Genomic DNA, 21,891 nt, shown 5'->3' with positions numbered 1-21,891 from the left:
ACTCCCTGCTGAAAGCAGATTTCTCCCAGAACTTTAAGCTCCATTATAACAGTTTTAGGTGGAATATATATGCAAGCCAGTGTAATCCTCCTCCCTTGCCAGTAGCCCCTCAATACTACAAATCTACCATTAATATCTTTTTTCCCCATATTCTACCACTATTGGAACTTCTTGCAATTAACACAAGTACTTCTCTTTTCCTTTGTCCCAGGTATTCTGCTGAATAACAGACCAGAAAAAACTATCAAATTAACATGTTCAATTTCCATATGCGTCTCCTGTAGCATAGCTATTTGCACTCTTTTTGAAATGAAGTTCACTACTCTTTTGTATACATCTGTGAACCATTAACATTTAAATATAATATAGAAAGCATTATTATGTTTAAAAGTTATTCCCACATTTTATGTGCAACAGCTTTTTTGTTAAATATCTAGTTCCAGCTTTTGTGCTACATGCACATACAAATGTTTGGCAGGTTATTTTATACAGTTTCTTGTCATATCCATTGGAAACTATTTTACATCTTGTTTTATTGAAAGCCCATCAAAAGTCAAATACACCTCAAATACACCCCTAAAACCTAATTCAATGCTAACACACAAAACAATGTACAACTTCAAATGTTGAGGTTTTACTTTCCTTATACGAACAACTGTCCCAAACTGACAGCCACACGTACAGACTTGGGTTAACCTAAAAGGAAAATTATCTGTGCCAAGACACATTGTATAACCAGCACCAAGTGCAGTCCGATCTTGTCTTATCCTTATTGCCCTCCCAGACTGAAAAAACCCTTGAATGTTTCAGAAAACATCTCCTAGCCACTGGAAAAAAAAAAAAAATAAATATTCTATTGCTCTTCATCAGATATGCCTCCATGGAGACATGGAAACCAGATACAGTTGCTTCTACAGGCAGTCATTTGTTTGACAATACTTATTTACTTGCATTCTTTTAAAACGTGTTACTAGAGCAAGCCAAGGGCCTTAATCCAGTCACTCCCCTATGTAAGAGTGAAAATGCACAATTTTTCTTGTATCCTGCTCTTTTGACCAAGTTTTCTTTATGTTGCAGTGCCTACACTTCTTAAAATCAAAGAGGGAGAAAGAAAAGTGGAGCACTTGTTTACTTTAGAATCCTCATTACACTCGAAAATAAATGAGAAAACTTTACAACATGCAAATTATATCATGCATTACAAAAAAACACTAACAAAATTTTGTTTTACTTCCTCTTTCCCTCTCCTAAATGTTCTTCCAAACATTAATGGCATGAAGTAGGGCATATGCTTTAGAGTCCCCCACAAGTTTAACAAAGTAAAAAAAAAAAAAAAAAAAAAATTCCAGGTTTTCTATTCTTTCATGTTTCCTAAATAAAATGAATGTTTTGTAATCCCACATACTTGCCAATTTCCAAAGTTGCTTGTTTTATTCCCATTGATCTCCATCTTCCAAATTTAGTCTCTGCTTCATTTCCAACATGCTCCCTTGTTCTTTTAGTCTATGACTGCTTTTTTTCATCTCTCTCAAGCATTTTCCAATGAAACATTTAGAAAAGGTTTCACTTGCACAGCCTCTGTGATCTTTATTACCAGAACAACAAGAAGCAGAATCTCCTTTTATTTCATAATTCACTTTGTTGGATAAATTCTGTATTTTCTCCTTAACATGACCTGCATCAAAAAAATTATTTGTCCCTCCAAGAAAGAATATTCCGAAAACAGCTGGGTACAACAGATTGAACCTCATGCCTGCTTCGATATTCTCTGATTAGTGGAAGAAATTTACTCCCCTTCTGCCTGGTGTACAGCGAGTAATAATTTTCCACAAACACTGTACTGTCTCCCACTTTCAGCACTTAGTCCTTCTGCCACAGTTTTCAGAATGAGCTCCTTCTGCTGGTAAGACTGCATCTTTACTACTGAAGTTCTAGGTTATATATATATACACGCAATGTACTCTTTCAATTAAGAATGCCCCGCTGTGGAATGCCAGTCCAGTTGCTCATTTGTGCTTTCATAAAATTAATACAGAATGTTCCTTGAAGCTTCTCTGGTACAGCAGAAAACTTCAGGTTTTCCCTACATGCTCTGCCCTCTAATTCTATTATTTTAAAACATCTCTTCTTGAGCAGTGTCAGCCAGCCTTTTCTTAATTTCAGCCTCTGATTTTTGCAGTTTTATCACCTCAACTGATTAGCTTTTTAATGCTTCCTCAATTTTTCCCCAGAGTTTTGTAATCTGAGTTGACCTACTCCTTCAGTGTTTCATTTACTTTAATCAGCTCCAAGTACATGCAACTTACTTTTTCCTCTAGGTTACTGAAGTCATGTCCTGTATCAAAGCTGGAGCTTGTACTGCTTTTCTTGCTGAACAGCTTCAGAATTTCTTCAGTCAGTTTTTTTTTGCTCACTTTTTTTGTGATATATTTTCTTTCAGGTTCTCTGAATTTCTTTTTCTGACATCCAGGTAGTGCACTTACTATTTTACCCCGAAATACGAGTTTACTGGCTCTCGCTTCTCATTTTGTTTTCACACTGGGAGGGGAGAAATTAAGCTGTTAATCAATGTGCAGCTATCTTGGAATTCTCCAAGTCTTGGTACCCTCGGCTACCCGGAGACAAACTCAGTTCCACTACCCAGTGCAATGCACATTCCTCCTTACCTTTTATGCCCAGTCCAAGATCACAGTAAGCCAGAGTCAAAACACAGCAAAAAAAAAAAAAAAAAAAAAAAAAAAGCACACAAAGCAAAACACACTACAAAGTCAGAAATAAATTAACAAAATGAAAAAAGCCTCAGAACAGATACCAAAAAATATAAAACAGAGAAAAAAGCAAAAGCAAAAGACACTAACCACAACACACAATAAAACCAAAAAAGGCAGCAAAACCAAAAAATAAAAAAAGCAAAATCAAAGCAAAAAAAAAAAGGCAAAACAAGAATCAAAAACACTGCAACAAAAATGTGCACAATTTGTAACAAAAGGAAAACAAAAACACACAAAGCAAACAATTTGTAACTAAAAAACAAAACCCAAACTGTAGTAAACAAAATTAAATCAAAACCATAAGAAAAACAGCAACACAGAATTTTGTAAAAATGCAGCAAAAACAAAATTGTAATAGAAGCCAAAAGCAATAAAACCAAGCCAAAAATGTAAGCAAAACTAAAAACTCAAACAATAGTAAAACACTTGAAGAAAATGCAGAAAAACAGGATAAGAATTTTACAAAAACAACTGTAGCAAAAACACAAAAAGTGTAACAAAACAGAAAATTGTAACAAAGCAAAAACAAAAAAAGATTGTGCAAACAAAAGAAACTAGTAAAGTTTGTAACACAAAACAGAAACAAGTATAACAAAAACAAACGCAAAACAAAAAGTAATACTAAAAACTGTAATGAAAAAAATTGTAACAAAAACTAAGCAAAAATAAACAAAAAAATTGTACCAAAAACACCAAAATGCAAAAAATATAGTATAAAAACACTGCTTTAAACAAAAACAGCACAACAGTTTGTATAAACAAAACCCAACAAAAACATTTAACAAAAATAAAAGTTAAAAAATGTAGCAAAGACAATAAAACACAAAGCAAAATGAACAAGATTTGTATAAAAAAATTGTAAACAAAAAAAAATTCAAACAGTTGTCACAAAAAAACTAAGAAATAACAGTAACAAGAACTGTAAAAAAAGCAAAACAACCACAACCAAACCAGCACAAATCAAACTAAAAACGACAAAAAAAAAAACCATATACCATACAAGCAAGACAAAACAACCCAACACAAAAAAACACCATTCAAAAAAAAAAACACACACACACACACACACACACACACACACACACACACACACACCCCAAGCAAAAACAAAAAGGAAAAACAAGCCGAAAAGCAGATGTGATACACCACTTGAAGAGTGGTTTGCAAGAATCTCTACTATCATCAATGCAAAACACTTGGGTTAAGGCTGGAGTTGTTTGGCAAATTTTTGCAGCAGTTGTTTCACTGATTGAAATAAAATTACTTAGAAATGAACGGTAGGAATACAAGTTTTGTTCATGTTTGGGCTATGGTGGAATCTGCGGTGTTAACAATTGCATACCTGTAGTAGATTAGTTCATGTTCGAGATATGTTCTTTGAATTGTTTCAACATTCTGTTGTCTGTTACTGTTGCTAGAATATGCTGGAGAGATGATGCTGGAGATTTATTTTATGGATTGCTAGAAGCACTTAGGAATAGCTGTCACTCTCAGTATGTCCTTGTCTAGCAGGCTTTGCACTCTCTCTTTATAAAGTTATAAAGGAGAGGTAATCAGCTTGAAGGGAAGATATTTTCCAGTTTTTCTAGGCAAGGTCTAACTAATTATATAATTATATATATTTTTATAGATTGTTTTTAGGGTTCTTGTACACAGACCTGAAGAAGTCTAGCAGGACAAAAGCGATCTTTGTTAACAATAGGTTATGAAAATAGAAATTGTTTTTTACATGCAAAATGTATATGTATATATTTATATATATTTTTTGATTGCCAAATGAACTAAGGCTGATATATTTCCAGATATGTAGTACATTGTCTTGGATAAAACCACAGACTTGATAATCTACTTAATATTCTGGTTAAATAAGAGGTACCACATCATTATAAATTTTATTTAAAGTACATGAGGGTTGTATTATTATGACAGCTACTAAGTAGGGCAGGACCAGCTCGAATGTCACATTGATGGGGGCAGGGATGTGAATTTAACGTGTACCAATAACACTGTTTTACAGCACAATAAACCACGCCCATGCCTGATACAAAGTATATACTTTTATATATTTAGAAAGCTTTGAGGTTTTTACTGTGATACATGCATTAATGATTTAATTTAGGGTAAATATCTCAAACACACACAATGCAATACATACCATGTGATACATGCATTAATGGCATAATTTAAGGTAAATCTCTCAAAAATACACTTAATGCAATACGTACCAGCCCTGGTCTGTGCAAGGAGGCTAGAATCTGACTGTAATCAGTGTGTGGCAGTTGTTGACAAGTCCATGAACCCAGAGGGTGTTGCAGGTTTACTAATAAGCTTTTTGGCCACTGGAGGTGCTCTAGGACAACTAGTACAGGGCTGTGGATTTCATGGGGTATCTACATTAAAGCCAGCATGTCCATCTCACCCATACATCACCATGGCATATAATTCATGGATTCAAGGAGATGTGATGGCATTGGGCTTCACTGTGCTATATCATCCACAACATGTGCCCCCTAGACTGCAACCTATAAATAGGCCACGGCTTCTGAGGCTGCTGACTATGGAAGGACTTCCTAGTGGTGCAAGGGGACAAAAATCTCTGTACCCCCTTTAAAGGGATCACAAAGTGACTGCTTTGAAACTATTATGAACGTCCCTGTTTGGTAAGTGAGCAGAGACCAGAAGAAGCAGCATCATCATCTTGATTTTCTAAGCCAATGGAAAGAGGTAGTCAAAGAAGGTGCACCAAAGATTTAGAGTAAGTAGCATGGACACATGGTTACTTGTGGTTATTTAGGCTTAAATGTTCACAGTTATAAGCAAGACATGTTATGTTGACTCATGGACATCTTCCTTACCCTTTCTATTATTCAGATCCTGGTAAGACAGAGGACAAATGGATGATCTAAGAGGCAAGTAACAAGACTCTCCGAGTGCATGGGTATATAAACCCCCTTGATGTTATACTAAATATGCTAGTAAACACCTTCTTTACTGTCCATTGTTGTACTGCTGCAACTTAGTATAGCCCTTGCATACAGCATTTATATTATATTCCCAGTGTACCACGTGCTGTGTCAATGCAAGCTGGCCTGCTCTACCATCCATCTTGCCTAAAAGGATGGCCACAGGTGGCATAATGACTGGTCTGACAGTCATAGTTCCATCTCAATCCTGTGTCTCATGGTCTATATATGACCCGAATGTTTGGCTTCAATTGTGTCATGTCCACAGCCTTCATCCCCATCTGATACAAGGTGCCCTGGTCTGTCTGCCCACACAGCATTAATCTTTCACTGCCCATTCAAAACCTCCTTCCAGTGTCCGTTACATCTGGCATATAAAAGAACATACACTGGACAGACTGCTACTTGACAGTTACTGGTGACTATCCTATTTCATACCCTTATTACTGCCTCAAGGTATCTGTGACATATTTCTTTCTGTAGCTTTGTCCCCATGGCATGTTCACCATAATGGCATGCAGGGCACCAAATGGTAGGCTGTATCAGCCACCAGAGAGCAGTACCTTTGGGCAGAACACTTCCAGCCCTTGCATTTGTTCAGGCCTACTTACATGGTTATTTTGGTCACTCTGCAATTCCTGCACCGATAACATGCCTTTTACCCAGGGAAGCTTGCTAGGAAAAATTTAGTTCAAGCAACTGACATACTTACTGCTGCATCAACTTGCCTGGCAGGTGTGCTGTAATCTGTTTGCCACTGCATAATTAAAGTTTTAATCTTCCAGAGACTGTTCTGTCAAACAATGTAGTATACATTAGTAATGACTCCTTTTGCCTTTGAGTTTTGCTACTCTACAGTTATGTGCAGATTTTCTGCAGTACCTTCTGTGGCAGTAGTTGCGATAAGGCAACACCCAACCTGCCTTGCTACCTCCTGCTGGTTTCCCAGCCATCTCCAAACCAGTCTCTATGAAAGGGGACATGGGTCACCTATGGTAAGGTGACCCAGAGGTGGTAGTGGTGGTAGTATCCTGTAGGGGTGTAACCTCTCTATCAGGGAGCACCATCACTGTGTCATGATACAGTGCCCATCATAAGATGGAAGTTCTAGTAAATGGCCTTGGTGGACAGGTTCCTGGACATCCATACTGAATGGGCAATGCATCCTTGTGCAACTATGGCAACCTGCAATGCATCCTTCTGCAACTGGGAAATCACACAGCTGCCTGACCATGTCCAGCAGGGCATCAGTGGCAAGGCCCAACCATGTGGGCAGTCATGGTGAGCAACTACTGGCTGGGAGCAGCACTAAGGAACAGGGTAGTCTGCTGTCACCTCATTCTATTCTCCATCATGATGTTCCTTCTTGTATGGAATATAGACTGGGGATTGAAAAGACAGTTTTCCCCATCACCAATTGTGCTCCCTCTTTTTGCTTGTTTCTATGCCTCGTCACCCCCCCCCCCCCAGATTTATGTCTGCACATACATGCTGGTCTGTCTTTTGCGTTTGTCAGCCTGCCCCTGTTGCCATCCCTATAATCTCTTTCCTACTCCCACTTTCCCCTTGATACCATCTCCATCTACCATTCTTGAAAAAGGACATCTGCCAAAAAAAAGTGTGTGTACATACACGTTTTATATATCTCTCCTCTATATCTCTTATCACATATACGCACACACAGCCACCCTTGCTTTCCTGCAGCCATCCCAATCAACTCTTCCCCTTGTCAGACTGTCCTACACACCTTATTATCTTCCCATTTAGTTAAAAAAAAGAACCATACTACATGCATAAAAACTGGGATCACTGGGTCATGTGACCTGCACTGCCAGTCATTACATAACCTGTGTGCTTTCACAAGTGAATTTCCTGATCAACTATCATGCAGTGGTGCTCCTGCTACTTCATTAATCAGCTCTGGGCCACAGATACTTTGCCTTTATAAGCATTTTTTTTCTGAATCTTGGCAATATACCACAACAGAAAATAAACAAGAGAGTATTTCTCCTGTTGGATAAAAGATGGTACATATGTATCCTTAAATGAACAGATGACAGTTTCAGAGTACAGTTTGTACACCGACATTGCTGGATTTAATTAGCTGATAAGAGGTCTGTAGTATCACTTAAGTCAAAAAATAAATCCAACAAACTCGAACTGGTATCCAGAAATAAAACTTGAACCAAAATCCAGTCAAGGCATCATGGAAAGGAAGAAATCAGCACAGTTCGAAGATGAAACATAAGCTGGTTTTATTGTGATTTAAAATGCATAAACGCAATTCAAAATGTAGTGTTTTCGTCGTACTTTATCAAATACACAAAATATGGAGTCAAACCAACCAGTATATACATTTCAAGGTATTTCCCCAATTAAAATCACCAATGAGAATTCTCTATTTAGCATAATTAACTGTACTTAAAATAATGCTTAAGACTAGAAAAGGTACACAAGGTAAAAAATAAAGTAAAAGCAGGTGACAAAATAGAATCATGAATGGTGATATACATCAAAAGAATTCATTCTTATAAAAAAGCATTAAAAAATATTATTATGAAAATTATAAAAAAAATAAAAAAAGAATGAATTAAGCAATTACTATAAATTAATTTTAAAATTATGTATCACCATTCATGGTTCTATTCTGTCACCTGCTTTTACTTATTTATTTTTAAAATGTACCTTATGTACCTTTTCTAGTCTTTTAAGCAATGTTTTGAGTAGAATTAGTTATGCTAAATAGAGAATTCTCATTGGTGGTGATTTCAATTGGGGAAATACCTTGAGATATACATACTGGTTGGTTTGACTCAATATGTTGTGTATTGGATGAAGTCTGACTAAACATGACGAAAACACTATTTTGAATTGCATTTATGTATTTTAAATCACAATGAAACCAGCTTGTGTTTTATCTTCGAACTGATCACTTAAGTCAAAGTGCATGTGCACTTTGGATAGAACTGATTTTAGCAACTTGGTAGATAACCAATAAAACTTTTTTTTACTCTTCATGGTTCCAGGTACATCATATTTACTATTCCTTGGATTACCTCATTTGTACTGGACTTGTCACCACACCGATAATGATTTGATTTCTCGTTAGGTCTGTAGTATCATGATACATGGCTTTACTGCCAACAAAGTTCTTCAGAGGACACTTCATGTACTGCGAATTATCACAGCAGTGGAATGCAAAAGTCCTACAATCACAAACCATTGTGCTGTGTATTTGTACTACTTCCAGCTTTTGCTTGTGATAGGAGGCCAGTACATTTGTTTGCAATTTATTAACTGAGAAAACACAATTAGAGAAAGCCTCTTTTCAATGGAAGCCCCAGCAAAAGTAAAGCTCCATAAGTCAATTACAAATGTCTGTCAAGGTATAAGGTATACAATTAACTGAAGCACAAGAACTTGGGTACTTTACAAATAAATACTTGGAAACTATGCTACTATGCAGAATCAGAGAGCAATACGGGATTCCAACTAGATCTCAGGCTACTACCCAAAACAAGTACTGGGCTACATGTCGCTTACCACTCATAACTGCAGTGCAGATGATTCTTGTTTGTGTCACAGAACACGTCTGTCTATCACTAGCCAAAAGGAAACTGACCAGAAACTTGACTCCAAGACCCTTACATGCATCCCAATTCATATAAACTAAAAATAAAGAAATCAAGCTAGAGTCTCAATCCATGGTGTACCAGTCCGCGCCATCACAAGCAGCCATGCAAAGCAGACAGGTCATGAAGGATAACTACAAAACATTAGCCTGTGATCTGTGAAAAACAAGTCCTGTGTGTCTGCAAACTGTAGTACTAAGACAATTCTTACCATCCTAACTGTACAATCAGCAGAAAAAAGCAGAAACTGTTTTCACAAGTCAGCATCTAGTTTAACTTTCTCATACAAAAAATAGTACTGCAAATAGTATGCAAATAAAAGCACAGCAGAATCTGTTTACTGCAATACATAAAAAAGTAGAACTCTGTTCTGTTAACTATGAAAGTGGCTGAGCACTACACAAAAAAGGGAACAAATCATACTAGAAATCAAATGCTATTACCTCATGAACTTATCCAGGACATCCTCTAACCACATCTTTAAGCGTATGAAGCTAAATCCATAACGCCAATAAAGTCTGAATATGTTAGTTAAAAATGAACTGCTTTCCTCAAATGTGAACGCCTCTCCATCATAAATACCTACAAGACCAACCAAGCTATCCCGTTCCTGTAAACCTGGAGGAGAAATAAAAAAGTATTTTTATAGTAACAGTAAAGGAAAAGAAAAAAAACAACTTACTTTTCAGAATAAAACTCTTATAGTGTCATACAACCACAAAACTGATGCAGTAAGTGTACATACGTGCAATCTCTGTCTCTATATATTTTCCACACACCAAACTTGTATATATACATGCAGAAATGCAATACAACACTCCAACCTGAAAACTCACTTTGACACAAGGCAAACTTTTCTCAGCCCCTGTGTATTTGTTTACAAACACTTGGTTATCCTGTATGCCCCCATCCAACAGGCAGCAATAAGAGAATGGAATGGCCCCTCTCATTTCACTTCTGTTATCAGTGTGCCATTCATTTTAAGGTAAAGCCTGATGTAAGCTGCATAGAGCTCAATTAAGCACAAACCACTAAAAACACCAGCTGGCAATCATTCTTCCTGTTGCTCTGAAAGAACTAAAGGTCCTACATTTATATAGGCTGCTATGAGAAAAAAAAAACTCCAAAATGTGAAAAGATTTAATGCATGTACACAGAATGTTTTAACCACTCCCTACTTAAATACTGTTAAAAGAAATTTGACAGAACATGATACATCTGGAAAAAGATCCCATTAAGATGTTTAACTAGTTCACTCTATCGGAGAGCATAAACTGCTCTCTAGTTCAAATGGACTGCAATACTATTACACACAATGAAATGTATACACAGAAGAATAAAGTGTTACTGTTACTTTTTACCCCAAAATGATGCCAACACACACTTGGGCAGCTAGTCCACAAAAGGTCATTCATGTTGAAGGTAACATGATGCATTGTGTAGATGGAATCTATTATGTCACAGCATGAAAACACACTACAGGAATGTCTTCAAAATGACAGAAATGTTGTGCTGTTTCCACAGATATGGAATTAACGTTTCAGCATTCTAGATTGTTTATGCTACAGTGCACACAGTACCATACCATGGGTTACTGTCTCATTTTACATGTATCACTCTTTTGGCAGTTTCCCATCTCATCAAAACATACATTCAGGATACCCTAACTCTACACAGTGATTAATCGCACATCACTGCTTTCACGGTCAAAAGGTTAGCGTACAGAATGATTATTCTTAATATAATGCTTAAGAGCAACACTCTTACCAAGTTGTCTTGCAAAGTCCTTCATGTGGAGATTTCGAGGATGTATGACAGAGCCACCAATCTCATACTCAAGGCCTTGGATGGTTGTTGTAGCCAGCCGTCCACCTACTTGGTCTCTCTCAAATATATCAATTTGCACATGCTTGCCAAACTGCTGGCGCAAATAATAAGCTGCTGCAGTACCTCCAATTCCACCTCCAACTACAGCTACGGGGGAAACAAAAACACTTTAATGAGCTCCTATGGTAAAAAGTGAATATGTAGAAAAAGAATCAGACACATGGTCTAGGATGACAGTCAGGGAGGTTGCCTACCAAAGCATTTTAAGATGTAAAAATTGCACTTTCACTTTTGTATCTCAAAGCATTCCAGAAATACCCATGCAGTGTTGCATCAGGAAACAGTTTACACTACTTGCTACCCAGACAAGTTATCAAAGCTTCCCGGGATACATTCTCCACTACAGACAGGAACAGTATGGTGCACTGTGAATTAACAGGGCTACCACCTCTGCTATCCTCAGTCAAAATCTTGCAAGTGTCCGAGCATCTTCCTTCCCTTTAACAAGCACTGATCAAAATGTACCATGACATACGGATTAAAGTCTCGACAATTACTGTAGGAGTCACCCTCCAAAAGCCTGCATTCACAAACTCTATTCTTAAGCAACCACCTCATCCCAGTTAGCTACAGCCACCCAGTCTTGTCACCACCAGCTGTACCCCTCCCTGCAGTTTTCACATCGCATTCCTGTACACTGCACAGTCATTATCAGACCCTTAAACAACATCATCTACTGACTTTGGTCAGGTGTGCAGAGTCCAGAGTTTCTCTTGCCCCAGGGATTAGATTTAATGCCAGGGCCTGTTCATCCCACCCTCCCACACCACATACCATTCTGCCCAAAGGTAGATGTTAAATACATGAAGCTTGTAGCTTCATTTAGAGACAGATATATGGAACTTACAGCTTAGTTCATTTAGGGCACAGGCTATGGGGTTGTTTCTGTACAACCCCTATCCTACACCTAGTGATAATGTTATGGGAGCATCTGCATATTGAAATGGAATTTCCTATGCCCCTCTATTTATTCATTGCCTACCACAAATACAGGCAATGGCTACCATCACTGTCTTAGGGAAGTCGCAGCTCATGTCACGCTGGTTAGGACACCTGCTTATATGCAAGTATCCAACTGCAGTGGTGCACACCACACCCCATTAATGACACACAAGCTGCTCATTCCTATCCTCTTCTACCCAGTTCTTCCAGCACCGAAGCCTGCAAAGCCGGATGCCAAAATCAGTATCTTGGCAGAAACCATCCGTAACCACATCTACCTTTGCTGTCTGGCACTTGGAGGATCCAAAAGGCACATCATTACTCCTTCTGCAGCAACATTACGAACTTTAATGCTAATACGGTGGTGAGAGAATCAGAGTAAAAAACAAAGATTTAACATTTCCCAGTTTAAGCAAAATATGAAATAGGGACTTTTTTGTTGAGTGCAGAAAAAAGTCATATTAACTAACTTGAGTTAGTATGATTGCAACACATCCCAGAAATGAAGCTGGAAATGAGAAATCATTTTTTGCTAGGTTGTCAGACAAAAGCATTTCTGCAGGGAAGGCAAGCACCTCATACCCCCAGAGAAATGCAATCACCCTGCACCACATACACGAGGGGCTGTGTCAACTCCAAGAGCACACAATCTTGATAGATGAACTTCCTTACTTTTAAGGTCCATTGTCCATGATCCTGAAATACTGAAGCCTCGTTATATAAATATGACAACTAAACAGATTGCCAGATTTCAATCAGAAGAAACAGTTCAGTCTAAAACATGTACACCGGTAAGATTTTCATTCAATACACAAGTATAGACTGTAGGAAATTAAAGCATAGGGAATAATCTCTATTTCAGTGCATCTAGGCATAGAATAAAATAGTCATGTACTCGCCATAAACTTCAACCTACTTGGAAAATTCAGTCTTCATTAACCAGCCAGATTTGTATAGGTGTAGCTTGTGGTCAGCTTGGGGGATATATTCTTCTCAGGCTACAGAAGTGCCTTCCTACTCCTAAATAACTCATGCCTCTCTTTCACTTTATAGTATTTGACCAAGCCAAGAAAGCAAGGCAAAGAACAATCACAACAAAACTTCCGGCAACCAGAGGCATGGGAGGGATGGCTACTAAATTCACCATACAAACCTTAAGTTAAAGGTAAGTACATGCCTTCTACACAGATAGTCATTAAAAATAGGAGAGTCCCTAGTTAAGCCACCTGGATGACCAATTTAGAGAAAAACAAACACTGTGGTCTAAACAGAAGTCTAGACAAAATCTGCAGAAATGGAAGCCCAAGAGGGAACATCCAATAAACTGCATCCCAACAGAGGGATTATTGTAATTATCCGAGTATTGCTCCAAGGAACAGTTTGCTGGGTGTTCTGGCTGCCTTGCACCTACAAACATCCCATAATTAAGACAGGTTCTGCTGTAGATAATTGCATGCTAAATTTCTGACACTAGACAGATGAGAGATGTGCAAGATGCATGAAAAAAGTATGCCCTATAATACCACAGCTAGCAACAACCCACTTACAATCCACACATCAAAGGTCACTACCTACGCAAAAATAAACTGAATTCTAAGTAAAGCAACACTCCGGCAAGAACAGCAAGGAGTGTAATGTAATCATGTGGCACCAGCGTTCAAATGGAACTGCGTGCAAGTCTTTCACTCCCCTGCTGCTCTGAAATGAAAGGGGACCAGTATCTGCTTCAGTTCAGCAGAGAAAACCTCCTGTCACTGCTCATATCAGGATGTCAACTCATGGACTAGGAGCCTGCAAAAGTCATGAATGGAAATGTTAGTCTACAATCTTCTGCAAACTGGTACAGTTCATACCAAGTGGTCATCTACTTCAGGTGCTAAGGGGGGGGGGGGGGGGGAGACTTCCTACAAACATCCCTTACTGTCAAGCATACACATTTACACAACAGAGAGGCAAACATAAACCCAAAGCTTGGACACAAAGTACCCAAAAGAACATAAAAAAGGGGGAGGGGGGATTCTCCAGGTCATGCCTAGTACTCCTTACAAACAGACTTGGAATATAAACTTCAACATGTAATAACAGCCTGTGATGGACACCTCATTGCCCAGACAGGGAAAGGAACTAGTAGTTCCTATGGTCATCTGAAAGTATAACCTGCAACTAGCGAAGAAAGAGGTAATTGGGAACATATTTTCTGGGAGTGTAATGAGTTGGCAGATGTTAAAAATTCTCTGCAGACTAGTGCATCAGAAATACTAGGTAAGCGAACTAAGGAAATGAGTTTTGTGCTACGATACAGATTCAGAATTGCCTATTCATAGTAAGGCCTTACCGAGTTATTATGGTGGCTGCCAAAAAAGCAATTACGAGGAAATGGAAATCAAAGCCTAAACCAACTGTACTAGAAGTAGTGAACATAGCAAGAGATAAAACAACTGGAAATGGGATATTCAGAGAAGAGTAGGTGCAAATTGCATAGAAAAAAAAATGGAAATTGTGGGAATACATGCAGACAAGGAATAAAGTTTAAAAAGAAGGCGGAATCTGAATGACCTATGTAATGTTTGACTGAGTGACTGGGTAGATAAGTGATGTATAATGTTTGCAACTAAAATTATGTCAATATGGTTCACTTTCACTTATAGAAATGTTTGATTATTAAATCAATCGCTTATGACGCAGGCAAATAGGTTTAACAAAAAAAGAAGGTATAATCTGCAACCGTAATACAGAAAGCATGCCCTATAAGGCTGTGCCAAGCCTGATGACATCCAATATCTATGCCAGGAGCAGGTCCACTATAGGAACCTGGTTCTCAAAACTTCAATTACTTGAACATATTTCAATGAAGTACAAGTAGGAAAGTACCTTCTCCACAAGAAAAAAAAGCATTCTTTACAAGACATCCCCATTAAAACAGACAAATGACAAAATAGTGTGACCAAACAACTTTATCAGCTCCAGTTACAGACTAACAGAGTAAAGAAATTCACCTAGAGGAACCTGCATGAGAATCCAATACTGCATTTAATTGTCTAAGGGGACTGTATCATAAAAGGGTGTATACCACTGTCCATGAGGTCTCAGGCTCTAAGCAGACAATGACTGACCAAGGTGCCCATTACCACAAACAGCAATGGGATACCACACACAGAGGAAGGGGAAACTTAATGTTATCGGTGTTAGTCCCCTGTGTAAGGGCAACTACTCCATTGCTCTGCAGAGCTCACTTTGAATCAAAGGAGGTTACTAGGCTAATCAACCTGGAGGTCATTTCAAGCCTAGCCATTTCTTCCCAATGTAAAATCATAGATATTCTAGTCAATACCCAAGATTATATTTATTAATGACTACCCACATCCAGGTGGGCTGTGGACACTAGCCCTGGTAAGAATTTATTATTCCCCATCCACTCTTGAACAGTGTCATAGAGGTGCTCTGCTTCACATGAACTGGCAGCCTATTCAAGATGCACCAATCGCTGGGAGACAAATCGGTCCCTCCAGCATGTTCTATTCAAGTCGCAGGCCATATTTAGGTCTCTGGAGCTGGTAGCTCTAGTCACGTTTGATTTACGGATGTGCACCAAATTCATTAGGCTTGGGTTTGAAATTGCTCTAAGTGCCAGGCATGTCTCCCCTAAGTCGTCTATACAATATTTAGTATAGTGACAGGGACTTTAGTTGGTCCCTGTACGACATGTGCTGGAGTCCTTTGATCTTAGAAACCACTGGAGGTTTCTCCAGTTGCTGCAGGTGTTTTGTAAGGAACATGTCAAAAGGGGCATTATACTCAATTATGGGCCCTATGAGTGACTAGTATAGAGGGGTTATAACTTCCTTTGCTCTAAAGGCAATGCCTTTCCTAATCAAGTGTTCTACGTAGAAAGTCTTTCTTACTACAGTAGACACATGGTGGTCAAAGTTAAGGTCACAGTCCACTCATGATCCCAGACCTCTTACCATTTCATGAGTACTTAGTGTATTGTTGTTAAACTGATAGACTGAAGTCACTCCCTTAGGTAAAAACATTCAGTTTGAGACCATGACTAAGACACCAATCGTTGGTCTGTGCAAGTCTCTCCTGAAGTATACGGACATCATTTAGGGATTCAGTAAATGCATCCAGTTTGTGGTTGCCAGCAAATTTAATCAGCCACAGCCCCTTAATTTTTGCCTGAACTTCTGAGAAGTATATACCAAACAGTAGGGGGCCCAGCATTGACCCTTGTGGCACCCTGCTGGTGACAGGTCTGCTGGATGATGTGGCGTCACTCACTTTGATGGTTTGTGACTGGTTTGTGAGCCAGTTGGCAACTCATCTTACAACAAAGGGGTTTACATTCTGTTTGCTAAGTTTCTGTAATGCCAGAGTGTGAGATTGTGTCAAAAGGTCTTTGCCAAGTAGAGGTATACCATGTGTACAGATCTGCCCCTGTCAATGGCCCTGGTCACATTTTTCAAAGAAATCCACCAGGTCTAACAAGCAGAATCTGCCTTTGACAACGCTGAATTGGGTCAGATCCAAGGTTTGGAGGTCGCCTATGTCTATTTATGAGGTCCATGATATGTTCCTTGGCTTTACAGAGGAGGCTGGTCAGACTTATGGGTCTATATAATTCCCTGGGTCTGTTGCTAAGCCACCTCTATGAAGAGGAATAACTATTACTGTTCTCCATTCTGCAAGAACAAAGCATGTGGTTAGGCTGTGACTACATTGGGTACTTTACGGTGAAGCTAGCTCATGTTTTAGTTTGCTTAGAAGACAGCCTGGGATGCTGTCTGGTCCCATAGAGGCAGTATTTTTTTGCCTGAGACAAGGCTTTAATGACATGCTCTTCGCATATGTGGGGTGGGCAAGAGCGGCCTTAGGTCAATTGGTGCCCTAGGCAAAAGGCCTCCATGGCACCCCCCACCACACCATTCAGTGCTCCCATTCTGGTCTACCTACATCAAATAAATACTGTAAAAGTGCCCCTACTAGAGCGGCACCCTAGGCAGCCGCCTAGTTGGCCTTTGCCTAAGGCCAGCTATGGGGGTAAGGTTTGTAATAAGTTTTGAGGGATAAGGGAGTGGAATTTTCACGAAATCTGTCTGCTAGCAAGTTTGCTATCTCTGAAGGATTAGTGGTGTGTGACGTACCATTAATCTCTAGTTCGGCAGATGCTCAGGTCCTACCTTTTAAACTAAGCATGCAGCTGTAAAATGCCTTATGATTACCCTTGGCTGTGACTGCTAAGTTTTTCTCAAAGTTACCCTTAGAAGATTTGACATGTTGCCTTATTTACCTGTTGAGGCAGTGCAGGGTGCTTTTCTACTGTTGGGACCTCACCTTAGCTTACTTAGACAGCAACCTTTTGCATTCGTTCTAGTTCGTTGATGCTGGATGTCTACCAGGGCGGATTTTATTTCTGAGGGCCTCCAGCTTTGACTCTCTCTCTTGAACAGCCAAGTCTATACACTTATACAAAGTGATTGTACAGGGCTTTAGTATAATTACCACCTCCAGCTCGGGGTGGGACTTGGAATGCATTTATACCTTCCCCTAGGAGGGTATAATATGATTTGGTGACTTTTTTAGTCAGATGTTGCCCATTGCGAGTTCTGGTATTAGTGCCAGTTGAAAGGCAACTGATTTGTGGTCGGATTTAACTAATGAGGGTCCGACAGTTGTGGTGGTGCATCTGTTTGTCATGTTAGTGAGGACCAGATCTAGTATATTTTTTCCTCTTGTTGGAACTTGAACAATTTGTCCCAGTGCATTTGAATTAAAATCAAGGAACTTTTGCGCCAGTGAGTTAGGGCTAGAGTAGGTTTCCCAGCTGATGGTGGAATAATTGAAATCTCCCATGACCAGAGTGTTTGGCAATATTTGGATAGACTCTAGTCTGGTCAAACAGGCCTAGTGTCCCATCACGATCCATGGGGGGGGGGGGGATCTACAACTAGAATTATCCATAGTAATCTGAACATGTTGCAACTCCATGGAGTTGTCCAGTCTAACTAGTCGGGAGGTGAATTTCTCTCTAATATAAACAGAACCACCACCTCTTTTGGTTCTTACACATTCATTTTGCAATCTGAAAGTGTGGAAGGCATTGTAGCCTTGCAAGGCCAGCGTACTCTTGTAGCCTTAAACCAAGTTTCTGTGACTGCACCAACATCTACATCCTCCAATGATAGAAGTGCTTCCAGGATGTGCAGTTTTTGGTTTAAGCTCCTATCGTTTAGCAGCATAATCCTTATTTTGTTATGATTGGCAATTTTGTTTTTGAGACCTTGCATAAAAAGGCTCTATGGGGGAGACAAGTGCCTTTGCTAGCAGATGAAAGCCTAGTGGTGCCAGGTGCAAACTCTCTCTGGCCAAGCAGCAAGGTTCGTCGACCACATCATCCCAAGCCAACAGAAACGGGATCCCCTTTGAAAGGCACCATAAACTAAGCCAATTCTTGAAATCAATCATTTTTTTGTTTATACTGTGGCATCATTCTAGGTGAGGGGTAATATGCTGCTCAAGGCTAGGGACATACCTGTTTGGGACACACACTCAGAGCTCAATCATATCTGTCTTCACATAGTCCAGTGCGATACATTTCAAGCTGTTTACTCCAACATGAGCTATGATAGAGTCATAATGGTACTTGCTGCCAACAGATTTGAGTGCATGTATGATCCGACAAATCCTGGCACCAGACAGACAGACAGCTGATCGTGACTTTCTCCTTATCTAACCTTGTGAGTGGGACATCCATGTGTCACACTATGGAGTCTACAACAAGAAAATTTGTTTTGAGTGTTTGAGGGCTTGGTAGGTGAGACACTGGTGTTGCCATGTGTCTTGGGTTTTGGAGGAACTGTGTTAGTTGTAGCAGTCTTGTTTTTGAGGTCTCTGGTGTTTAGGCAGGTGAGAACCTATGTGTCTGTTGATTTATATGTTGGATGCATAGTATGTGAATGAGCAGTGTACTGTGTGCATTAGTGGTGGTGAGTGAGTTGACAACCTCTTCAGTGTTACTGCTTTGAGTGCGAGAAAACAGTGTGTCAAGATTCTTGGTGAAGATACATCTCTCGCTCTCTATATTGAAGTGAGTTATTAATAGAGGGTTGTCAGTGTACATGAGGCAGTTGCTACATTGTTTCAGGAGACCCAAGTCAAAAGGAGAAACAAGGGTAGGCCAACAGTCCATAATGCTAGGTTTGAAGAACTCATCACAAAGGAAGTGCTTTCAGGACTGATCTAGGTGATGTACTGTAGATGGGCATTTCTGATGGGGATTTAATAGCTCACTATCAATACTTCTTAGACCAGAGATGTACTAAAGATGAAGACTACACTAATGTGCTACAGCTGTAGCTACAGGAAAAACTGTTGAAATCATCTGTTCGGCTATGGAATACAATTGTGTGGCAGTGCGAATTGCTGCACAATGCACAAGCAAGCAGACACCCGCTCAAACACAGGGCTTAAATACCAGAAACTAAAAATGTAAACTTTTAAAAAACTTAAAAGAACCAATGAGGGTGCTTACTCCAAGCCCTAGATCAATCACCATTCACCAAACAGGTTCCAAATCAGCACACGTCTCTCACAAGGGTGCAAAAGGGCCCCTTCCAATCAAAGATGGCTTAGGAAATGTGTATAAAATACAGCCACCACTACAAACAGACCCAGGTACAGCAAACCTGTATCTGGACTATGTTACAGCTACTAGCTACACTAATTTCAGCAGGAAACACTAACAAGTGTTTTAAACAGCAGGGAGACACTAAAATAATGTGAGCATTGAGAGAGTTATTCTGCTGAAGATCCCCAAGAAGCTGCCTCCACTGCCAAGTGAAATGAGGTCCTGAAAACTTACCAAACAGTCATTACATTTTTCATACATCTTTCTAATGAAACCCCTTACACTGCACTCTGGTGAACCAATGAATTACTTCCTTTGAAGTTCAAGGCAGTTACTTGCATGCGAGTGAGAAATTTGAAGTGCTGTTCTACTGCACTTATTGCAGCAGAAGCTGGAGAGTAGTTGGAGCCTTATGAAAGCAAGTTGAGAAACTATCTATTATACAAGAATGGCAAATGTTATGTGCCAAGTATGACAAGACTACTAACAATAGAAAAGGATAACACCATGCTATTCAAGATATTCAAAACCCAAACTTAATACAACGAGAGAGATGAAGGAAATCAAAGTAAACCTTCTCAAATGACAGGTCACAACAGGACATCCCAGCTCAAGGCAGAAGCCAAGGAAGTTTTGGCCCTAAACAGCAAAAATCTTTCCAACCAGTACACACATTTACCTTTTTATCTACAGCAAAAAGACTGAAGGAGGGCTGAGGATGAAAAACAGCCAGCTACCAACAAGATGTGGAAAGGCAAGCTAGGTAAGGCCTCCTGAAGGGTAAAGCTCTGAAACAACAAATCATAGGTCTGCCCAAAGGACACTCTGCAAAGAGACATGTTCCAGAACCAGATGATATTAAAATCCTGTCAAGTGTGGCCTGGTGGCATAATATACTGCTGTATAAAGCTAGATATCCAGCAGTAGCAATGAGAATTGATGGTTCATCTGCAAAGGCCTAAACCCTTCATGAGAAAATAAGGCAACAAACCCATAAGAGTTTCTCTCAGTTTAAAAAGTTCATTGCAAGAAACATGAGATGACAATTTCACCACACTGACATGACAGGCTTGTTGTATGAAGAAGCTATATGTTTAGTACAAAGTCAGGGAGGTGGGGGGAGATGCCAATAAAAGAGGTTCATAAAGTCAATATTTACAGGTAGCATTATAACTCATAAGACAGACCAAGGTAGTCCAGTTTCAAGTGTAAAAAGCTCCACTGCATAAATAAGTGCATACTAACAGGGGGGAAAAAAGTATGATTAAGTTGACAAGCCACTGAATCATTAGTCTGCCGTGGTGGGAGTACATTTCACATTCCTCAAAAGTTACAGTGATGCAACAATGAGGAAGGGGAGGTTTATGAACATGACAAAGTAGCAGATAGGATTGAGTTCACAGGTTTCTTTCAACAGTGGTTTATTAGGAAATAGCAAAGATATCGCATGAGATAACAGGGTAAATATCCAACAGTGTTCCTTCTTACCGCAGTGCCTTGGCACCTACTTAAAGAAATATTTTTAGAGCAAAATACTAAGATTCACACTGCAGCAATGCATAAAATTAACAATTAGCTAAAGGGTTAAAAATAATTTGATGAGGAACTTACAAGATGGCTGAACACAGAGTAACCGCTTAATTCTATCTCTCCCAGCGTGAAAAAAGAAACTCAGCAGACAAGGCCAGTGGACCTTAGCATTCAACCTCATCGCATTTTATGGAAAGCTCAGCATTTGATACTGAAGTGAAGCAGTGTTCCACTTTAGACAGTGATGGTTCCGCTTTTCGTTTTCCGATTGCTGACTGACTATAATTATTTGGGAGCAAAAAAGAGAGAAAGGAAGCCAATCAGAGAATGACTTTGAACTTAAGCAGCCAATCGGAATGCAGAGACAGTCAAGGGCTTCAAGGCTGCCTGTAATGATACCCTCGAACCAGGAAAAATGAGAGAATTGGCTGTGGCAAAATGTGTTTAAAAAGAGAGGGAGAAAAAATAAAAAAGAACAGTACCAGAGTAAATAACCGCAATACCAACATTAAAAAGGCCACAAAACTAGGGACAATTTT

The 21,891-nt window shown here is 39.3% G+C and overlaps 1 protein-coding gene across 1 annotated transcript in view; it reads right to left on the bottom strand.

Annotated features, from left to right (window-relative positions):
- PCYOX1 (prenylcysteine oxidase 1) overlaps positions 1 to 21,891 on the bottom strand; it is a 179,440-nt gene that overhangs the window by 93,333 nt on the left and 64,216 nt on the right. The window contains exons 2-3 of the mRNA XM_044083129.1: positions 11,134 to 11,340; positions 9,810 to 9,984 (exon numbers count right to left, since the gene is read on the bottom strand). Coding sequence (XP_043939064.1) covers positions 9,810 to 9,984; positions 11,134 to 11,340 — 382 coding nt within the window. The remainder of the gene's footprint in view (positions 1 to 9,809; positions 9,985 to 11,133; positions 11,341 to 21,891) is intronic.

Source organism: Protopterus annectens, chromosome 9.part0, assembly GCF_019279795.1.
Source record: "Protopterus annectens isolate FY-2018-M chromosome 9.part0, PAN1.0, whole genome shotgun sequence".
In the NCBI taxonomy this organism is placed as follows: Eukaryota; Metazoa; Chordata; order Ceratodontiformes; family Protopteridae; genus Protopterus; species Protopterus annectens.
This window is presented reverse-complemented; position numbering and strand designations above follow the sequence as displayed.